The 15443-nt window shown below is 49.8% G+C and overlaps 1 protein-coding gene across 3 annotated transcripts in view; it reads right to left on the bottom strand.

Annotated features, from left to right (window-relative positions):
* Positions 1-543: 543 nt before the first annotated feature.
* The window catches only part of LOC112257051 (probable E3 ubiquitin-protein ligase MID2), a 213253-nt gene continuing 198353 nt past the window's right edge, over positions 544-15443 (bottom strand). For all 3 annotated transcript variants that reach the window (XM_042326121.1, XM_042326119.1, XM_042326120.1), the window contains 2 exons: positions 2407-2614; positions 544-1913 (listed from right to left, as the gene is read on the bottom strand). In XM_042326121.1, coding sequence (XP_042182055.1) covers positions 1499-1913; positions 2407-2614 — 623 coding nt within the window. In that variant the 3' untranslated portion in view covers positions 544-1498. The remainder of the gene's footprint in view (positions 1914-2406; positions 2615-15443) is intronic.

Here is a 15443-nt window from a genome sequence, read left to right on the forward strand (position 1 = left end):
GGAACTTAAAAAAAAAACAGGAAATTTGACATTTAGCATGGAAAACTAAATCTGTGTCTTAAATGGCACCTTATTCCCTACATAGTGCATCATTTTTTTTTTTTACATTCAAAAGTAGTGCACTATATAGGGAATAGGGTGCCATTTGGGACAAGTCCCAAATACCTTGCTATGTGGTGAGAGATTGAACCACCGGCATCAGGACGGTGGCGTCGTCGGTAGTACGACTCCGTCTGTTCCCAATGTCTTCACTACTACGTTTAATTCGATGAAAACAAAATAAAGCGTCCGTTGGTTTTCAGTAAGTTAACAGGTTAGTATCTGCAGTATTACATCATGCTAGTTCAGTGGTTTTTCAGCTACACGCTACTTATGTTTTCTCTGCATAATAAATGTACCATTGATTGTCTTGAATCGGACCCACTACGTCTTCAATCCCTGAATATTAAATCACAGGAAAAAATCATTCTAAATCATAGTCCACACCACCAAAGCCACAAACAACAACAGAAAAAGCCCAAATAAATAATAAGTATTTGATGATGTAACGCTTTCCTTTTTTTTTTTTAAATGATGATGTCATAGACCTACAAGGTCTTCTCTGTGGAATCTTAACCTTATTCGGTGAAATTTTTGGTGACTTTCTTGAATAGAAAGCTGATGGTTTCTGATGGAAATACCTCATGATAACCTGGAAGTGAACCAGTGAAGGGCAGTGAAGTGGGATCCTATAACGCAGCATGCTTTTATCACAGCAAAACAGAAGTAAACAAAACATGAAGTGTGAATTAATCACAGAGGAAATACACATCATGCTATGACATCAAAACCGATAGCATATCCAATGTTATAACTCTCTCTTCCCTCCCTGAATATTCAACTTTCGTAATTTTTTTTAAATTCGTCAGTTTTGTTCATTTCACTGTGTTAAAAATCGCATAACCGTCATACTCTTAACCCATTTCTATAGAAGATAAATCCACTATGCTACCTAGAGCGAGAACAACCATGTCCAAATACATGTTCTGTCTTTTTTTTTTTAAACACCGAGGAAATAAAGACCAATCCAAAAAAGTGTCCCATGAATACATTGAGATTGAGAAGAAAATAAAAGCAGACCAACTTATTATTCATAAATAATTAACATGTTTTCCTCAAATCAATCATGATCAATAAAGTTTCTTATAATACAAGACTAGTAGTCACACAATGCAAGTCAAGCTTCTGTGATGGTTTGTAAATATCATAAACAACAACACACATCCTCACACTGAGACAAGTAGTAGGTAAGGTGACAAACCATCCATGAAGAGAAAACAGGAAATAGGAAAGCTGGGTAAAAGGAGGAAGAGGAGGAAGTAGGAAGCTGAGGAGAAGAAAGATTCAACCCCATTGGCCCACAAACCCAGGAAGTAAGTGAGTCTAGCCCAGCCCAGTTCAGAGTCCAGTCCAAGCCCTTGTCGGGTCTCCAGGACTGGGAGTCACCCCAGTCCCGGACTCAGTGACAGCCCTTCATACCCGACACGTAGGGTGAATCCTGCTGACGACACAGGGTCATCATCCCCTCCTGGTGTTCCTCAGGGCAGTCCACAAAGTCCGGCACAGGAAGCCCCGACAGGATCATCACCGACTTGTTCCAGATCATGAAGGTGGGTGCCACGGGGAGCAGGAAGCTGACCTCGAAGGTGTGCAGGTGTTGGGAGTTCATGGCATCGTAGAAGGACAGGGAGTTGTTGTCGTAGTCCAGAAGGACTCCCAGACGTCTGAGCTGGTGGCTGGCCTCCACCAGCATCTCCTTGCCATTGTGACGCACCATGAAGTTGTTGTTACAGCGGGACAACACCCAGGAGGACGAGTTCTTTCCACTCCACTCGTTCTTAGGGGCTGACTTGTAAGCCACGCCCACAGCGTACCTGTCAGAGGGGATTACAGAGCGTCAGCTACGGACAACAACAAAAAACAATTGCATTTTTATCAATGTCAATTTGAATCCGCAGAGGCACCATGATGAGATCGTGAGGCCCATTGTGAGGCCCATTGTGAGGCCCATTGTGAGGCCCATTGTGAGGCCCATCGTGAGGCCCATCGTGAGGCCCATCGTGAGGCCCATTGTGAGGCCCATTTTTGTTTTTTAGTATCTGTGACCAACAGTCATATTCCCAGTCATGTGAAATCTATAGATTAGGGCCTTATGAATATATTTACATGGACTGATTTCCTTATATGAACTGTAACTCAGTAAAATATATGCTGCGTTTCTCTATTTTATTCAGTTGACATATTTTTTTATCGATAAAGCTTATTCCACCACTATGTGGGATCGATGGGAGGAAAATGAAGTGTTTTTGCATGAAACCGTGTGGCAACGAACAGTGTACATACAGTATTATCAATATCCCAACTCACCAGGTGGAGGCGCCCAGCAACACCTCCCAGTAGTGACAGCCGCTGTCGATGAAGACGGATCCCGCTGCTCCGTACGAACCCGTGCTGCTGAAGCGTTCTGGAGTGTGGCTCTTCTTCAGGGAGCTCTCATCTTTCTCCATGGTCAGGCAGTCGTTGGACAGGCGCAGCTTCTTGTGGGCCGTCTTCGGGTCAAGCTTAAAAGGCTGACCTGGAAGAGAGGTGGAGGAGAAGACAGAGGTAGGGGGGGCGGACGTTTAGCTTCACAGAGGTTCTCTAGGTCTAGCAGACAGTAGCATTCGACATCAGCAGCAGAAGAAAGACAGGCGGGACAAGTGTCTCAGATGAACGTCAGAAATAGGATATTGTGAATAATACTGTGGGTTTTATGACAGGGAACATCATATTAACATCTTATAACAACATGCCCATGGAACATTTTCATTTGAGAAAGTGGGAAAACGGAAAGAAAGAGAGAATTGGGGATGAAATGGGGTAGTGCGGGTATAAATTGACAAAAGGAGCATCTTTCTCTGTCTATGTGTAGGACACTTGGAGGTTGTCCTTGGTCCTGAACGACCTGACATTTAACTCTGGACACCTCCAATCTCCCTTTCCTCCATCCCTGCTTCTCCTCCTCGTCTTCCACGGCTTTTAATGAGCAACAATGAAGCTCCCTCCATCCGCTCCCCTCCTCCTCTCTCTCTCTCTCCTCCCTGCCGGCCCCAATAATCTCCCTTCCGACTGAGTGTTACTGCACACGGATATGAGACGGTTTGGCTGTGTGCTTCTGAAAGCCAATTACATGAATAGCATGCTTTGATCTGCTTATCTCGGCGAACACAGCCATTTTCAAACACACACACGGGCTCTGTCACAGGTTTCCTGGGGACTGCTCCTGAGACCAGTCTGGCTGGCTGAGGAGAGGAGAGGAGAGGAGGGGGGACAGAAGCTGCTGCACGTGCAACAGAGGTACAAAAAACACACACACAGGCGTTTTACACACTGACGCACACCGACGTGGAAAACAACAAACCAGAAACAGTCATCACAAACACACGCACGCCATCCCTCTCATTACCAGTGTGATCCAACACTTACAGAGCTGTCAATCAAAGGCAGTGTGTGACAGACAAAAGCCAAGGTGTAACTTAATGTCATCACTACCTCTTTACAGGGTTCCATCCTGTTTCCACGGAGACCAGGTGTGCAACACAAAATGCCAATGTACTATATAATATATAGAATAGGGTGTCATTTGGGACACAGAGAGAGAGATGTCAGAGAGGACAGAGGTGTCATTTGGAACACAGAGAGAGAGATGTCAGAGAGGACAGAGGTGTCATTTGGGACACAGAGAGATGTCAGAGAGGACAGAGGTGTCATTTGGGACACAGAGAGAGATGTCAGAGAGGACAGAGGTGTCATTTGGGACACAGAGAGAGAGATGTCAGAGAGGACAGAGGTGTCATTTGGGACACAGAGAGAGAGATGTCAGAGAGGACAGAGGTGTCATACGGGACACAGAGAGAGATGTCAGAGAGGACAGAGGTGTCATATGGGACACAGAGAGAGATGTCAGAGGACAGAGGTGTCATTTGGGACACAGAGAGATGTCAGAGAGGACAGAGGTGTCATTTGGGACACAGAGAGATGTCAGAGAGGACAGAGGTGTCATAAGGGACACAGAGAGAGATGTCAGAGGAGACACCTTCCCTCCGAAGGATAAATAATACAACGATTTGAGGGAACAGACATGGGATTTTTTCCCAACTAGGATTAGACATTTCATCTTTCCTACAATATTTTATAAATGACAGACGTGTAATTCACTGATGCTCACCGGTCTATTAGTGTCTGTGTATTGTTGAGGCACTGAGGAGATGGAAATGAAAGCCGGAGCAATGTGTTTCTGTGTACCTGTTCTGGTTGTGTATCTAAAGCGCTGTAGCTATCAGAGGAAGGGAAATGATTGAAAAATGCATTTCAAAAGCACAAACACACACACTTTATGAGTGCGGTGTTTGGGATTATGAGCTGGAGTAAACCTGTCAGAGGCAAGGAGAGGGAGTCTGGCTGACACTATCACGCTCCCTGCAACAGGAGAGAGAGAGAGAGAGACCTGGACTAGATGACAGCTCTACCATCAGGACACGCAGACAGAGAGGTGGACAGATGGCATGGAGGAGAAGGAGGAGATATGGAGGGCAGTGAGATGATGTGCCATGGTTGCAGGCTGAGGGTCAGAGAGACAAGCAGAAAGCACAAGGACACTGCCCGAGAGAACAAGGCCTACCAGACCAGGAGATGCCCTCTGCAATGCATCCCTCAACCCCCACCAACATCCTCCTTCAGCATCCCTCCTCCTCCTCCCTACATATCCTTCCTCCTCCTCCCTACATATCCTTCCTCCTCCCTATATATCCCTCCTCCTCTTCATTCTCCCTATGTCTCCCCCTCCTCTGCCTCCTCTCTATATATCCCTCCTCCTCCTCCCTATATATCCCTCCTCCTCCCTATATATCCCTCCTCCTCCCTATATATCCCTCCTCCTACCTATATATCCCTCCTCCTCATCCCTAATATATCCCTCCTCCTCCTCCCTATATATCCCTCCTCCTCCTCCCTATATATCCCTCCTCCTCCTCCCTATATATCCCTCCTCCTCCTCCCTATATATCCCTCCTCCTCCTCCCTATATCCCTCCTCCTCCCTATATCCCTCCTCCTCCTCCCTATATTTCCCTCCTCTTCCTCCTTCCTATATATCCCTCCTCCTCCTCCTCGTCCCTATATATCCCTCCTCCTCCTCCCTATACATCCCTCCTCCTCCTCCCTATACATCCCTCTTCCTCCTCCCTATATATCCCTCCTCCTCCTCCCTATATATCCCTCCTCCTCCTCCTCCCTATATATCCCTCCTCCTCCTCCCTATATATCCCTCATCATCCTTCCTATATATCCCTCCTCATCCTCCCTATATATCCTCCCTCCTCCTCCCTATATATCCCTCCTCCTCCTCCCTATATATCCCCCTCCTCCCTATATATCCTCCTCCTCCTCCCTATATATCCCTCCTCCTCCTCCTCCCTATTTATCCCTCCTCCTCCTCCTCCCTATATATCCCTCCACCTCCTCCTCCCGATATATCCCTCCTCCTCATCCTCCTCCTCCCTATATATCCCTCCTCCTCCTCCTCCCTATATATCCCTCCTCCTCCTCCTCTTCCCAAAATATCCCTTCTCCTCCTCCCGATATATCCCTCCTTCTCCTCCCTATTTATCCCTCCTCCTCCCTATATATCCCTCCATCATCCTCCTCCTCCTCCTCCTCCTCCTCCTCCTCCCTATATATCCCTCCTCCTCCTCCCTATGCATCCCTCCTCCTCCTCCCTATATCCCTCCTCCTCCTCCTCCTCCTCCCTATATATCCCTCCTCCTCCCTATATATCCCTCCTCCTCCTCCTCGTCCCTATATCCCTCCTCCTCCTCCCTATACATCCCTCTTCCTCTTTCCTCCCTATATATCCCTCCTCCTCCTCCCTATATATCCCTCTTCCTCCTCCTCCTCCCTATATATCCCTCCTCCTCCCTATATATCCCTCCTCCTCCTCCCTATATATCCCCCTCCTCATCCCTATATATCCTCCTCCTCCCTATATATCCCTCCTCCTCCTCCCTATATATCCCCCTCCTCCTCCTCCCCCTATATATCCCTCCTCCTCCTCCCTATATATCCCTCCTCCTCCTCCCCCTATTTATCCCTCCTCCTCCCCTATATATCCCTCCACCTCCCCTCCCTCCCGATATATCCCTCCTCCTCATCCTCCTCCTCCCTATATATCCCTCCTCCTCCTCCCTATATATCCCTCCTCCTCCTCCTCCCTATATATCCCTCCTCCTCCTCTTCCCAAAATATCCCTTCTCCTCCTCCCTATATATCCCTCCTTCTCCTCCCTATTTATCCCTCCTCCTCCTCCCTATATATCCCTCCACATCCTCCCCTATATATCCCTCCTCCTCCTCCTCCTCCCTATATATCCCTCCTCCTCCTCCTACTCCCTATATATCCCTCCTCCTCCTCCCTATATATCCCTCCTCCTCCTCCCTATATATCCCTCCTCCTCCTCCTCCTCCTCCCTATATCCCTCCTCCTCCTCCCTATATATCCCTCTTCCTCCTCCTCTTCCCTATATATCCCTCTTCCTCTTCCTCCCTATGTCTCCCCCTCCTCCTCCCTATATATCCCTACAACTCTCCTCCCCCTATATATCCCTCCTCCTCCTCCCTATATATCCCTCCTCCTCTTCCCTATATATCCCCCTTCTTCTCCCTATATATCCCTCCTCCTCCCTACATATCCCCCCTTCTCCCTATATATCCCTCCTCCTCATCCTCCCTATATATCCCTCCTCTTCCTCCCTATATATCCCTCCTCCTCCTCCCTATATATCCCTCCTCCTCCTCTGCTCCTTCTCCTAATGTCTCCCCCTCCTCCTCCTCATGTCTCCCCCTCCCTATATATCCCTCCTCCTCCTCCCTATATATCCCTCCTCCTCCTCCCTATATATCCCTCCTCCTCCTCCTCCTCCTTCTCCTCCTCCTTCTCATGTCTCCCCCTCCTCCTCCCTATATATCCCTCCTCCTCCTCCTCCTTCTCATCTCCCCCCTCCTCCTCCTCCCTATATATCCCTCTTCTCCTCCTCCTCCCTATAAATCCCTCCTCCTCCTCCTCCCTATATATCCCTCCTCCTCCCTATACATCCCTCCTCCTCCTCCCTATATCCCTCCTCCTCCTCCCTATACATCCCTCCACCTCCTCCCTATATATCCCTCCACCTCCTCCCCCTATATCCCTCCTCCTCCTCTCTATACATCCCTCCACGTCCTCCCTATATATCCCTCCACCTCCTCCCTATATATCCCTCCACCTCCTCCCTATATATCCCTCCACCTCCTCCCTATATATCCCTCCACCTCCTCCCTATATATTCCCCCTCTCCCTATATATCCCTCCTCCTCCTCCCTCTATATATCCCTCCTTCTCCCTATATATCCCTCCTCCTCCTCCTCCTACATATCCCTCCACCTCCTCCCTATATATCCCTCCACCTCCTCCCTATATATCCCTCCACCTCCTCCCTATATATCCCCCTCCTCCTCCTCCCTATATATCCCTCCACCTCCTCCTCCTCCCTATATATCCCTCCACCTCCTCCTCCCTATATATCCCTCCTCCTCTCCCTATATATCCCTCCCCCTTCTCCCTATATATCCCTCCTCCTCCTCCTCCCTATATCCCTCCACCTCCTCCCTATATATCCCTCCACCTCCTCCTATCCCTCCACCTCCTCCTCCTCCTCCTCCCCTATATATCCCTCCTCCTCCTCCCTATATATCCCTCCACCTCCTCCCTATATCCTCCTCCTCCTCCCTATATATCCCCCACCTCCTCCTCCCTATACATCCCTCCTCCTCCTCCTTCCTATATATTCCTCCTCCTCCTCTCTATATATCCCTCCTCCTCCTCCCTATATCCCTCCACCCTCCCTCCACCTCCCCTCTTCTCCCTATATATCCCTCCTCCTCCTCCTCCCTATATCCCTCCACCTCCCTATATCCCTCCTCCTCCTCCCTATATCTCCCTCCTCCTCCTCCCTATATCTCCCTCCTCATCTCATCCTCCCTATGTCTCCTCTTCCTCCTCTCTATATATTTCTATAGTTTCTACTGTGTTATTGACTTGTTAATTGTTTATTCCATGTGTAACTCTGTGTTGTCTCCACTGCTCCTTTATCTTGGCCAGGTCCAGTTGCAAATGAGAACTTGTTCTCCTGGCCTACCTGGTTAAATAAAGGTAAAAAAAATATATCCCTCCCCTCCTCCTCCCTATAAATCCCTCCTCCTCCTCCCTATATATCCCTCCTCCTCCTCCCTATATATCCCTCCACCTCCTTCATCCTCCCTATGTCTCCCCCTCCTCCTCCTCCTCCTCCCTATAAATCCCTCCTCCTCCTCCCTATATATCCCTCCTCCTCCTCCCTATATATCCCTCCTCCTCCTCCCCTATATATCCCTCCTCCTCCTTCCTATATATCCCTCCTCCTCCTCCCTATATATCCCCCCTCCTCCTCCCTATATATCCCCCTCCTCCTCCCTATATATCCCTCCTCCTTCTCCCTATATATCCCTCCTCCTCCTCCTCCTCCCTATATATCAATCCTCCTCCTCCTCCCTATATATCCCTCCACCTCCACATATATCCCTCCTCCTCATCCTCCTCCTCCCTATATATCCCTCCTCCTCCTCCCTATATATCCCTCCTCCTCCTCCTCTTCCCAAAATATCCCTTCTCCTCCTCCCTATATATCCCTCCTTCTCCTCCCTATATATCCCTCCTCCTCCTCCCTATATATCCCTCCACCTCCTTCTCCCTATATATCCCTCCTCCTCCTCCCTATATATCCCTCCTCCTCCTCCTCCCTATATATCCCTCCTCCTCCTCCTCTTCCCTATATATCCCTCCTCCTCTTCCTCCCTATGTCTCCCCCTCCTCCTCCTATATATCCCTACAACTCCTCCTCCCTATATCCCTCCTCCTCCTCCCTATATATCCCTCCTCCTCTTCCCTATATATCCCCCCACCTTCTCCCTATATATCCCTCCTCCTCCCTACATATCCCCCCTTCTCCCTATATATCCCTCCTCCTCATTCTCCCTATATATCCCTCCTCTTCCTCCCTATATATCCCTCCTCCCTCCCTATATATCCCTCCTCCTCCTCCTTCTCCTCCTAATGTCTCCCCCTCCTCCTCCTCATGTCTCCCCCTCCCTATATATCCCTCCTCCTCCTCCCTATATATCCCTCCTCCTCCTCCCTATATATCCCTCCTCCTCCTCCTTCTCATGTCTCCCCCTCCTCCTCCCTATATATCCCTGTTCCTCCTCCTCCTCACTATATATCCCTCCTCCTCCCTATATCCCTCCTCGTCCTGTCTCCTCCTCCTCCTCTCTATATATCCCTCCCCCTCCTCCTCCCTATAAATCCCTCCTCCTCCTCCCTATATATCCCTCCACCTCCTTCCTCCTCCCTATGTCTCCCCCACCTCCTCCTCCTCCCTATAAATCCCTCCCTCCTCCTCCCTATATATCCCTCCTCCTCCTCCCTATATATCCCTCCTCCTCCTCCCTATATATCCCTCCTCCTCCTCCCTATATATCCCTCCCTCCCTATATATCCTCCACCTCCTCCCTATATATCCCTCCACCTCCTCCTATATATCCCTCCACCTCCTCCCTATATATCCCTCCACCTCCTCCCTATATATCCCTCCACCTCCTCCTCCACCTCCCCCTATATATCCCCCCTCCCCTATATATCCCTCCTCCTCTTCCTCCCTATATCCCCTCCTCCTCCCTATATATCCTCCACCTCCTCCCTATATCCCTCCACCTCCTCCCTATATATCCCTCCACCTCCTCCTCCCTATATATCCCTCCACCTCCTCCTCCCTATATATCCCTCCACCTCCTCCTCCCTATATATCCCTCCCCCTTCTCCCTATATATCCCTCCCCTTCTCCCTATATATCCCTCCTCCTCCTCCTCCCTATATATCCCTCCACCTCCTCCCTATATATCCCTCCTCCTCCTCCCTATATCTCCCTCCTCCTCCTCCCTATATCCCCCTCCTCCTCCTATATCTCCCTCCTCATCCTTCATCCTCCCTATGTCTCCTCTTCCTCCTCTCTATATATTTCCTACTGTGTTTTGACTTGTTAATTGTTTATTCCATGTGTAACCTGTGTTGTCTGCTCACCTGCTATATGGTTAAATAAAGGTAAAAAAAAAATATATATATATCCCTCTCCCTCCTCCTCCCTATAAATCCCTCCTCCTCCTCCCTATATATCCCTCCTCCTCCTCCCCCTATATATCCCTCCACCTCCTCCCTATATATCCTCCACCTCCTTCATCCTCCCTATATCTCCCCTCCTCCTCCTCCTCCTCCCTATATATCCCTCCTCCTCCTCCCTATATATCCCTCCTCCTCCTCCCCCTATATATCCCTCCTCCTCCTCCCTATATATCCCTCCTCCTCCTCCCTATATCCCTCCTCCTCCTCCCTATATATCCCTCCTCCTCCCTACCTCCCCTCCTCCCTCCCTATATATCCCTCCTCCTTCTCCCTATATATCCCTCCTCCTCCTTCCTATATATCCCTCCTCCTCCTCCCTATATATCCCTCCACCTCCATATATCCCTCCTCCTCCTCCTCCTCCCTATATATCCCTCCTCCTCCTCCCTATATATCCCTCCTCCTCCTCCCTATATATCCCTCCTCCTCCTCCTCTTCCCAAAATATCCCTCTCCTCCTCCCTATATATCCCTCCTCTCCCCCTATATATCCCTCCTCCTCCTCCCTATATATCCCTCCACCTCCTTCTCCCTATATATCCTCCTCCTCCTCCCTATATATCCCTCCTCCTCCTCCTCCTATATATCCCTCCTCCTCCTCCTCTTCCCTATATCCCTCCTCCTCCTCCCTATGTCTCCCCTCCTCCCTATATATCCCTCCTCCTCCTCCTCCCTATATATCCCTCCTCCTCCTCCCTATATATCCCTCCTCCTCCTCTTCTCTATATATCCCTCCTCCTCCCTACATATCCCCCCTCTCCCTATATATCCCTCCTCCTCATTCTCCCTATATATCCCTCCTCTTCCTCCCTATATATCCCTCCTCCCTATATATCCCTCCTCCTCCTCCTATATATCCCTCCTCCTCCTCCTCCCCCTCCCTATATATCCCTCCTCCTCCTCCCTCCCTCCTCCTCCTCCCTATATATCCCTCCACCTCCTCCCTCATATATATCCCTCCTCCTCCTCCTCCTATATATCCCTATATATCCCTCCCTCCTGTCTCCTCCTCCTCCTCTCTATATATCCCTCCCCCTCCTCCTCCCTCCTATATATCCCTCCACCTCCTCCTCCTCCCTATATCCCTCCTCCTCCTCCCTATATATCCCTCCACCTCCTCCCTATATATCCCTCCTCCTCCTCCTATATATCCCTCCTCCTCCTCCCTATATATCCCTCCTCCTCCCTCCCCTCCCCCTATATATCCCTCCTCCTCCTCCCTATATATCCCTCCTCCTCCTCCCTATATATCCCTCCCCCTCCTCCTCCTCCTCCCTATATCCCTCCTCCTTCTCCCTATATATCCCTCCACCTCCTCCTCCTCCCTATATATCCCTCCACCTCCTCCCTATATATCCCTCCACCTCCTCCTCCTCCTCCCTATATATCCCTCCTCCTCCTCCCTATATATCCCTCCACCTCCTCCTCCTCCCTATATATCCCTCCTCCTCCTCCCTATATATCCCCCACCTCCTCCATCTCTCCTCCTCCTCCTTCCTATATATTCCTCCTCCTCCTCTCTATATATCCCTCCTCCTCCTATATCCCTCCTCCTCCTCTTCTCTATATATCCCTCCTCCACCCTATATATCCCTCCACCTCCCCTCCTCCTCCTCCCTATATATCCCTCCTCCTCCCTATATATCCCACCACCTCCTCCTCCTCCCTATATATCCCTCCACCTCCTCCTCCTCCTATATATCCCTCCTCCTCCCTATATATCCCTCCTCCTCCTCCTATATATCCATCCTCCTCCTCTTCCTCCCTATATCCCTCCTCCTCCCTATATATCCCTCCTCCTCCCTATATATCCCTCCTCCTCCTCCCTATATATCCCTCCTCCTCCTCCTATATATCCCTCCACCTCCTCCCTATATATCCCTCCACCTCCTCCCTATATATCCCCCTATATATCCCTCCTCCTCTTCCTCCCTATATCCCCTCCTCCTCCCTATATATCCCTCCTCCTCCTATATATCCCTCCACCTCCTCCCTATATATCCCTCCTCCTCCTCCCCCTATATATCCCTCCTCCTCCTCCCTATATATCCCTCCACCTCCTCCTCCCTATATATCCCTCCACCTCCTCCCTATATATCCCTCCTCCCTATATATCCCTCTCCTCCTCTCCTCCCTATATATCCCTCCTCTCCTCCCTATATATCCCTCCTCCTCCTCCTCCTCCCTATATATCCCTCCTCCTCCTCCTCCCTATATATCCCTCCTCCTCCTCCCCTCCCTATATCCCCCTCCTCCTCCTCCTCCCTCCTCCTCCTCTCTATATCCCTCTCCTCCTCCCCCTCCTCCTCCTATATCCCTCCTCCTCCTCCCTATATATCCCTCCTCCTCCTCCCTATATATCCCTCCTCCTCCCTCCTCCTATATCCCTCCTCCTCCTCCCCTCCTATATATCCCACCTCCTCCTCCCTATATCCCTCCTCCCCTCCTCTCTATATATCCCTCCTCCTCCTCCTCCCTATATATCCCTCCTCCTCCTCCCTCCCTATCCATCCTCCTCCTCTCCCTATATCCCTCCTCCTCCCCCTATATCCCTCCTCCTCCTCCTCCTCCTCCTATATCCCCCTCCTCCTCCTCCTCCCTATATATCCCTCCTCCTCCTCCTCCTCCTATATCCCTCCTCCTCCTCCCTATATATCCCTCCTCCTCCTCCCTATATATCCCTCCTCCTCCCTATATATCCCTCCTCCTCCCTATCCCTCCTCCTCCTCCCTATATATCCCTCCTCCTCCTCCCCTCCCTATATCCCCCTCCTCCTCCTCCTCCTCCCTATATATCCCTCCTCCTCCCTCCTCCTCCCTATATATCCCTCCTCCTCCTCCCTATATATCCCTCCTCCTCCCCTCCTCCTCCTCCCTATATATCCCTCCTCCTCCTCCCTATATATCCCTCCCTCCTCCTCCCCTATATATCCCTCCTCCTCCTCCTCCCTATATATCCCTCTTCCTCCTCCTCCCTATATATCCCTCCTCCTCCTCCCTATATATCCCTCCTCCTCCTCCCTATATCCCTCCTCCTCCTCCTCCTCCTCCCTATATCCCTCCTCCTCCCTATATATATCCCTCCCCTCCTCCTCCCTATATATCCCTCCTCCTCCTCCCTAATATCCCACCTCCTCCTCCCTAAATATCCCTTCTCCTCATCCTCCTCCTCCCGATATATCCCTCCTCCTCATCCTCCTCCTCAAATATCCCACCTCCTCCTCACTAACTATCCCACCTCCTCCTCCCTAAATATCCCTTCTCCTCATCCTCCTCCTCCCGATATATCCCTCCTCCTCATCCTCCTCCTCAAATATCCCACCTCCTCCTCCCAAAATATCCCTTCTCCTCCTCCCTATATATCCCTCTTCCTCCTCCTCCTCCTTATATATATCCCTTCTCCTCCTTATATATCCCTCCTCCTCCTCCCTATATATCCCTCCTCCTCCTCACCTTATATCCCTGCACCTCCTCACCTTATATCCCTGCTCCTTCTCCTCCTCTTCCCTATATATCCCTCCTCCTCCTCCTCCCTATATATCCCTCCCCTCCTCCCTCCCTATATATCCCTCCTCCTCCCTATATATCCCTCCTCCTCCTCCTCCCTATATATATCCCTCCTCCTCCTCCTCCCCCTATATATATCCCTCCTCCTCCTCCCTATATATCCCTCCTCCTCCTCCTCCTCCTCCTCCTCCCCCTATATATCCCTCCTCCTCCTCCTCCTCCCCCCTATATATCCCTCTTTCTCCTCCTCCCCCTATATATCCCTCTTTCTCCTCCTCCCTATATATCCCTCCTCCTCCTCCTCCCTATATATCCCTCCTCCTCCTCCCTATATATCCCTCCTCCTCCTCCCTATATATCCCTCCTCCTCCCTATATATATCCCTCCTCCTCCTCCTCCCTATATATCCCTCCTCCTCCTCCTCCCCTATATATCCCTCCTCCTCCTCCTCTCCCTATATATCCCTCTTTCTCCTCCTCCCTATATATCCCTCTTTCTCCTCCTCCCTATATATCCCTCTTTCTCCTCCTCCCTATATATCCCTCTTTCTCCTCCTCCCTATATATCCCTCCTCCTCCTCCCTATATATCCCTCCTCCTCCTCCCTATATATCCCTCCTCCTCCTTATATATCCCTCCTCCTCCTTATATATCCCTCCTCCTCCTCCCTATATATCCCTCCTCCTCCTCACCTTATATCCCTGCTCCTCCTCACCTTATATCCCTGCTCCTCCTCCCTATATATCCCTCCTCCTCCTATTCCCTATATATCTTTCCTCCTCCTCATCCCTATATATCCATCTTTCTCCTCCTCCTCTTCCCTATATATCCATCTTCCTCCTCCCTACACCAGTTTTATTCATTGATGAACCCTTTTTCTAGAATGATGATGAATGTCCGAGCCTGTCAATGTGAAGTCACAGCCTTTATAAGTACATCAAGTGATTCTATGTATGTCTAATTGTCTTAAATGATTACCTAGTAATAGTGTAGATAACAGCCCGGCCTCTGTACAGTATATCCATCCAGAGTACAGTGCTGATGTTCCAATTTGTTTCACAGTGGTATTTCTAGTGGAAGGAGTTTGGGGACTAACATTACATGTCACTGTTATTTGTGAAACGTGTTTCAGCAATCCTGAAATGTGACAGGCTAAAGCTAAAATCTCTAAGCCGCTTCTTGCCCAGCCGTCTGAAAAATATGACAACAACCCCCAAAAAATCCTCCCATCTTACTGCTGAGGCCTCAGGCTTTGACTAAAACATATCCTGTGGTACTTAAAGGCTTCTCAATGGCTGCTCGCTGTGTGCTTGAGGAGGGGGACCAACCAAACACCATGAATGTTTGTTGATTGTTGTGACCCATTTTCTCTCTACCTCTACATGCTGGTGAAGAGCTTCTTCTGTGTATACTAATTACAGAGAGAGAGAGAGAGAGAGAGAGAGAGACAAACAGACAGAGAGAAACAGACAGAGAGAAACAGACAGAGAGAAACAGAGAGAAACAGACAGAGAGAGAGAGAAACAGAGAGAAACAGACAGAGAGAAACAGACAGAGAGAGAGAGAAACAGAGAGAAACAGACAGAGAGAAACAGACAGAGAGAAACAGACAGAGAGAGA

Source organism: Oncorhynchus tshawytscha, linkage group LG08, assembly GCF_018296145.1.
Source record: "Oncorhynchus tshawytscha isolate Ot180627B linkage group LG08, Otsh_v2.0, whole genome shotgun sequence".
NCBI lineage: Eukaryota > Metazoa > Chordata > Actinopteri > Salmoniformes > Salmonidae > Oncorhynchus > Oncorhynchus tshawytscha.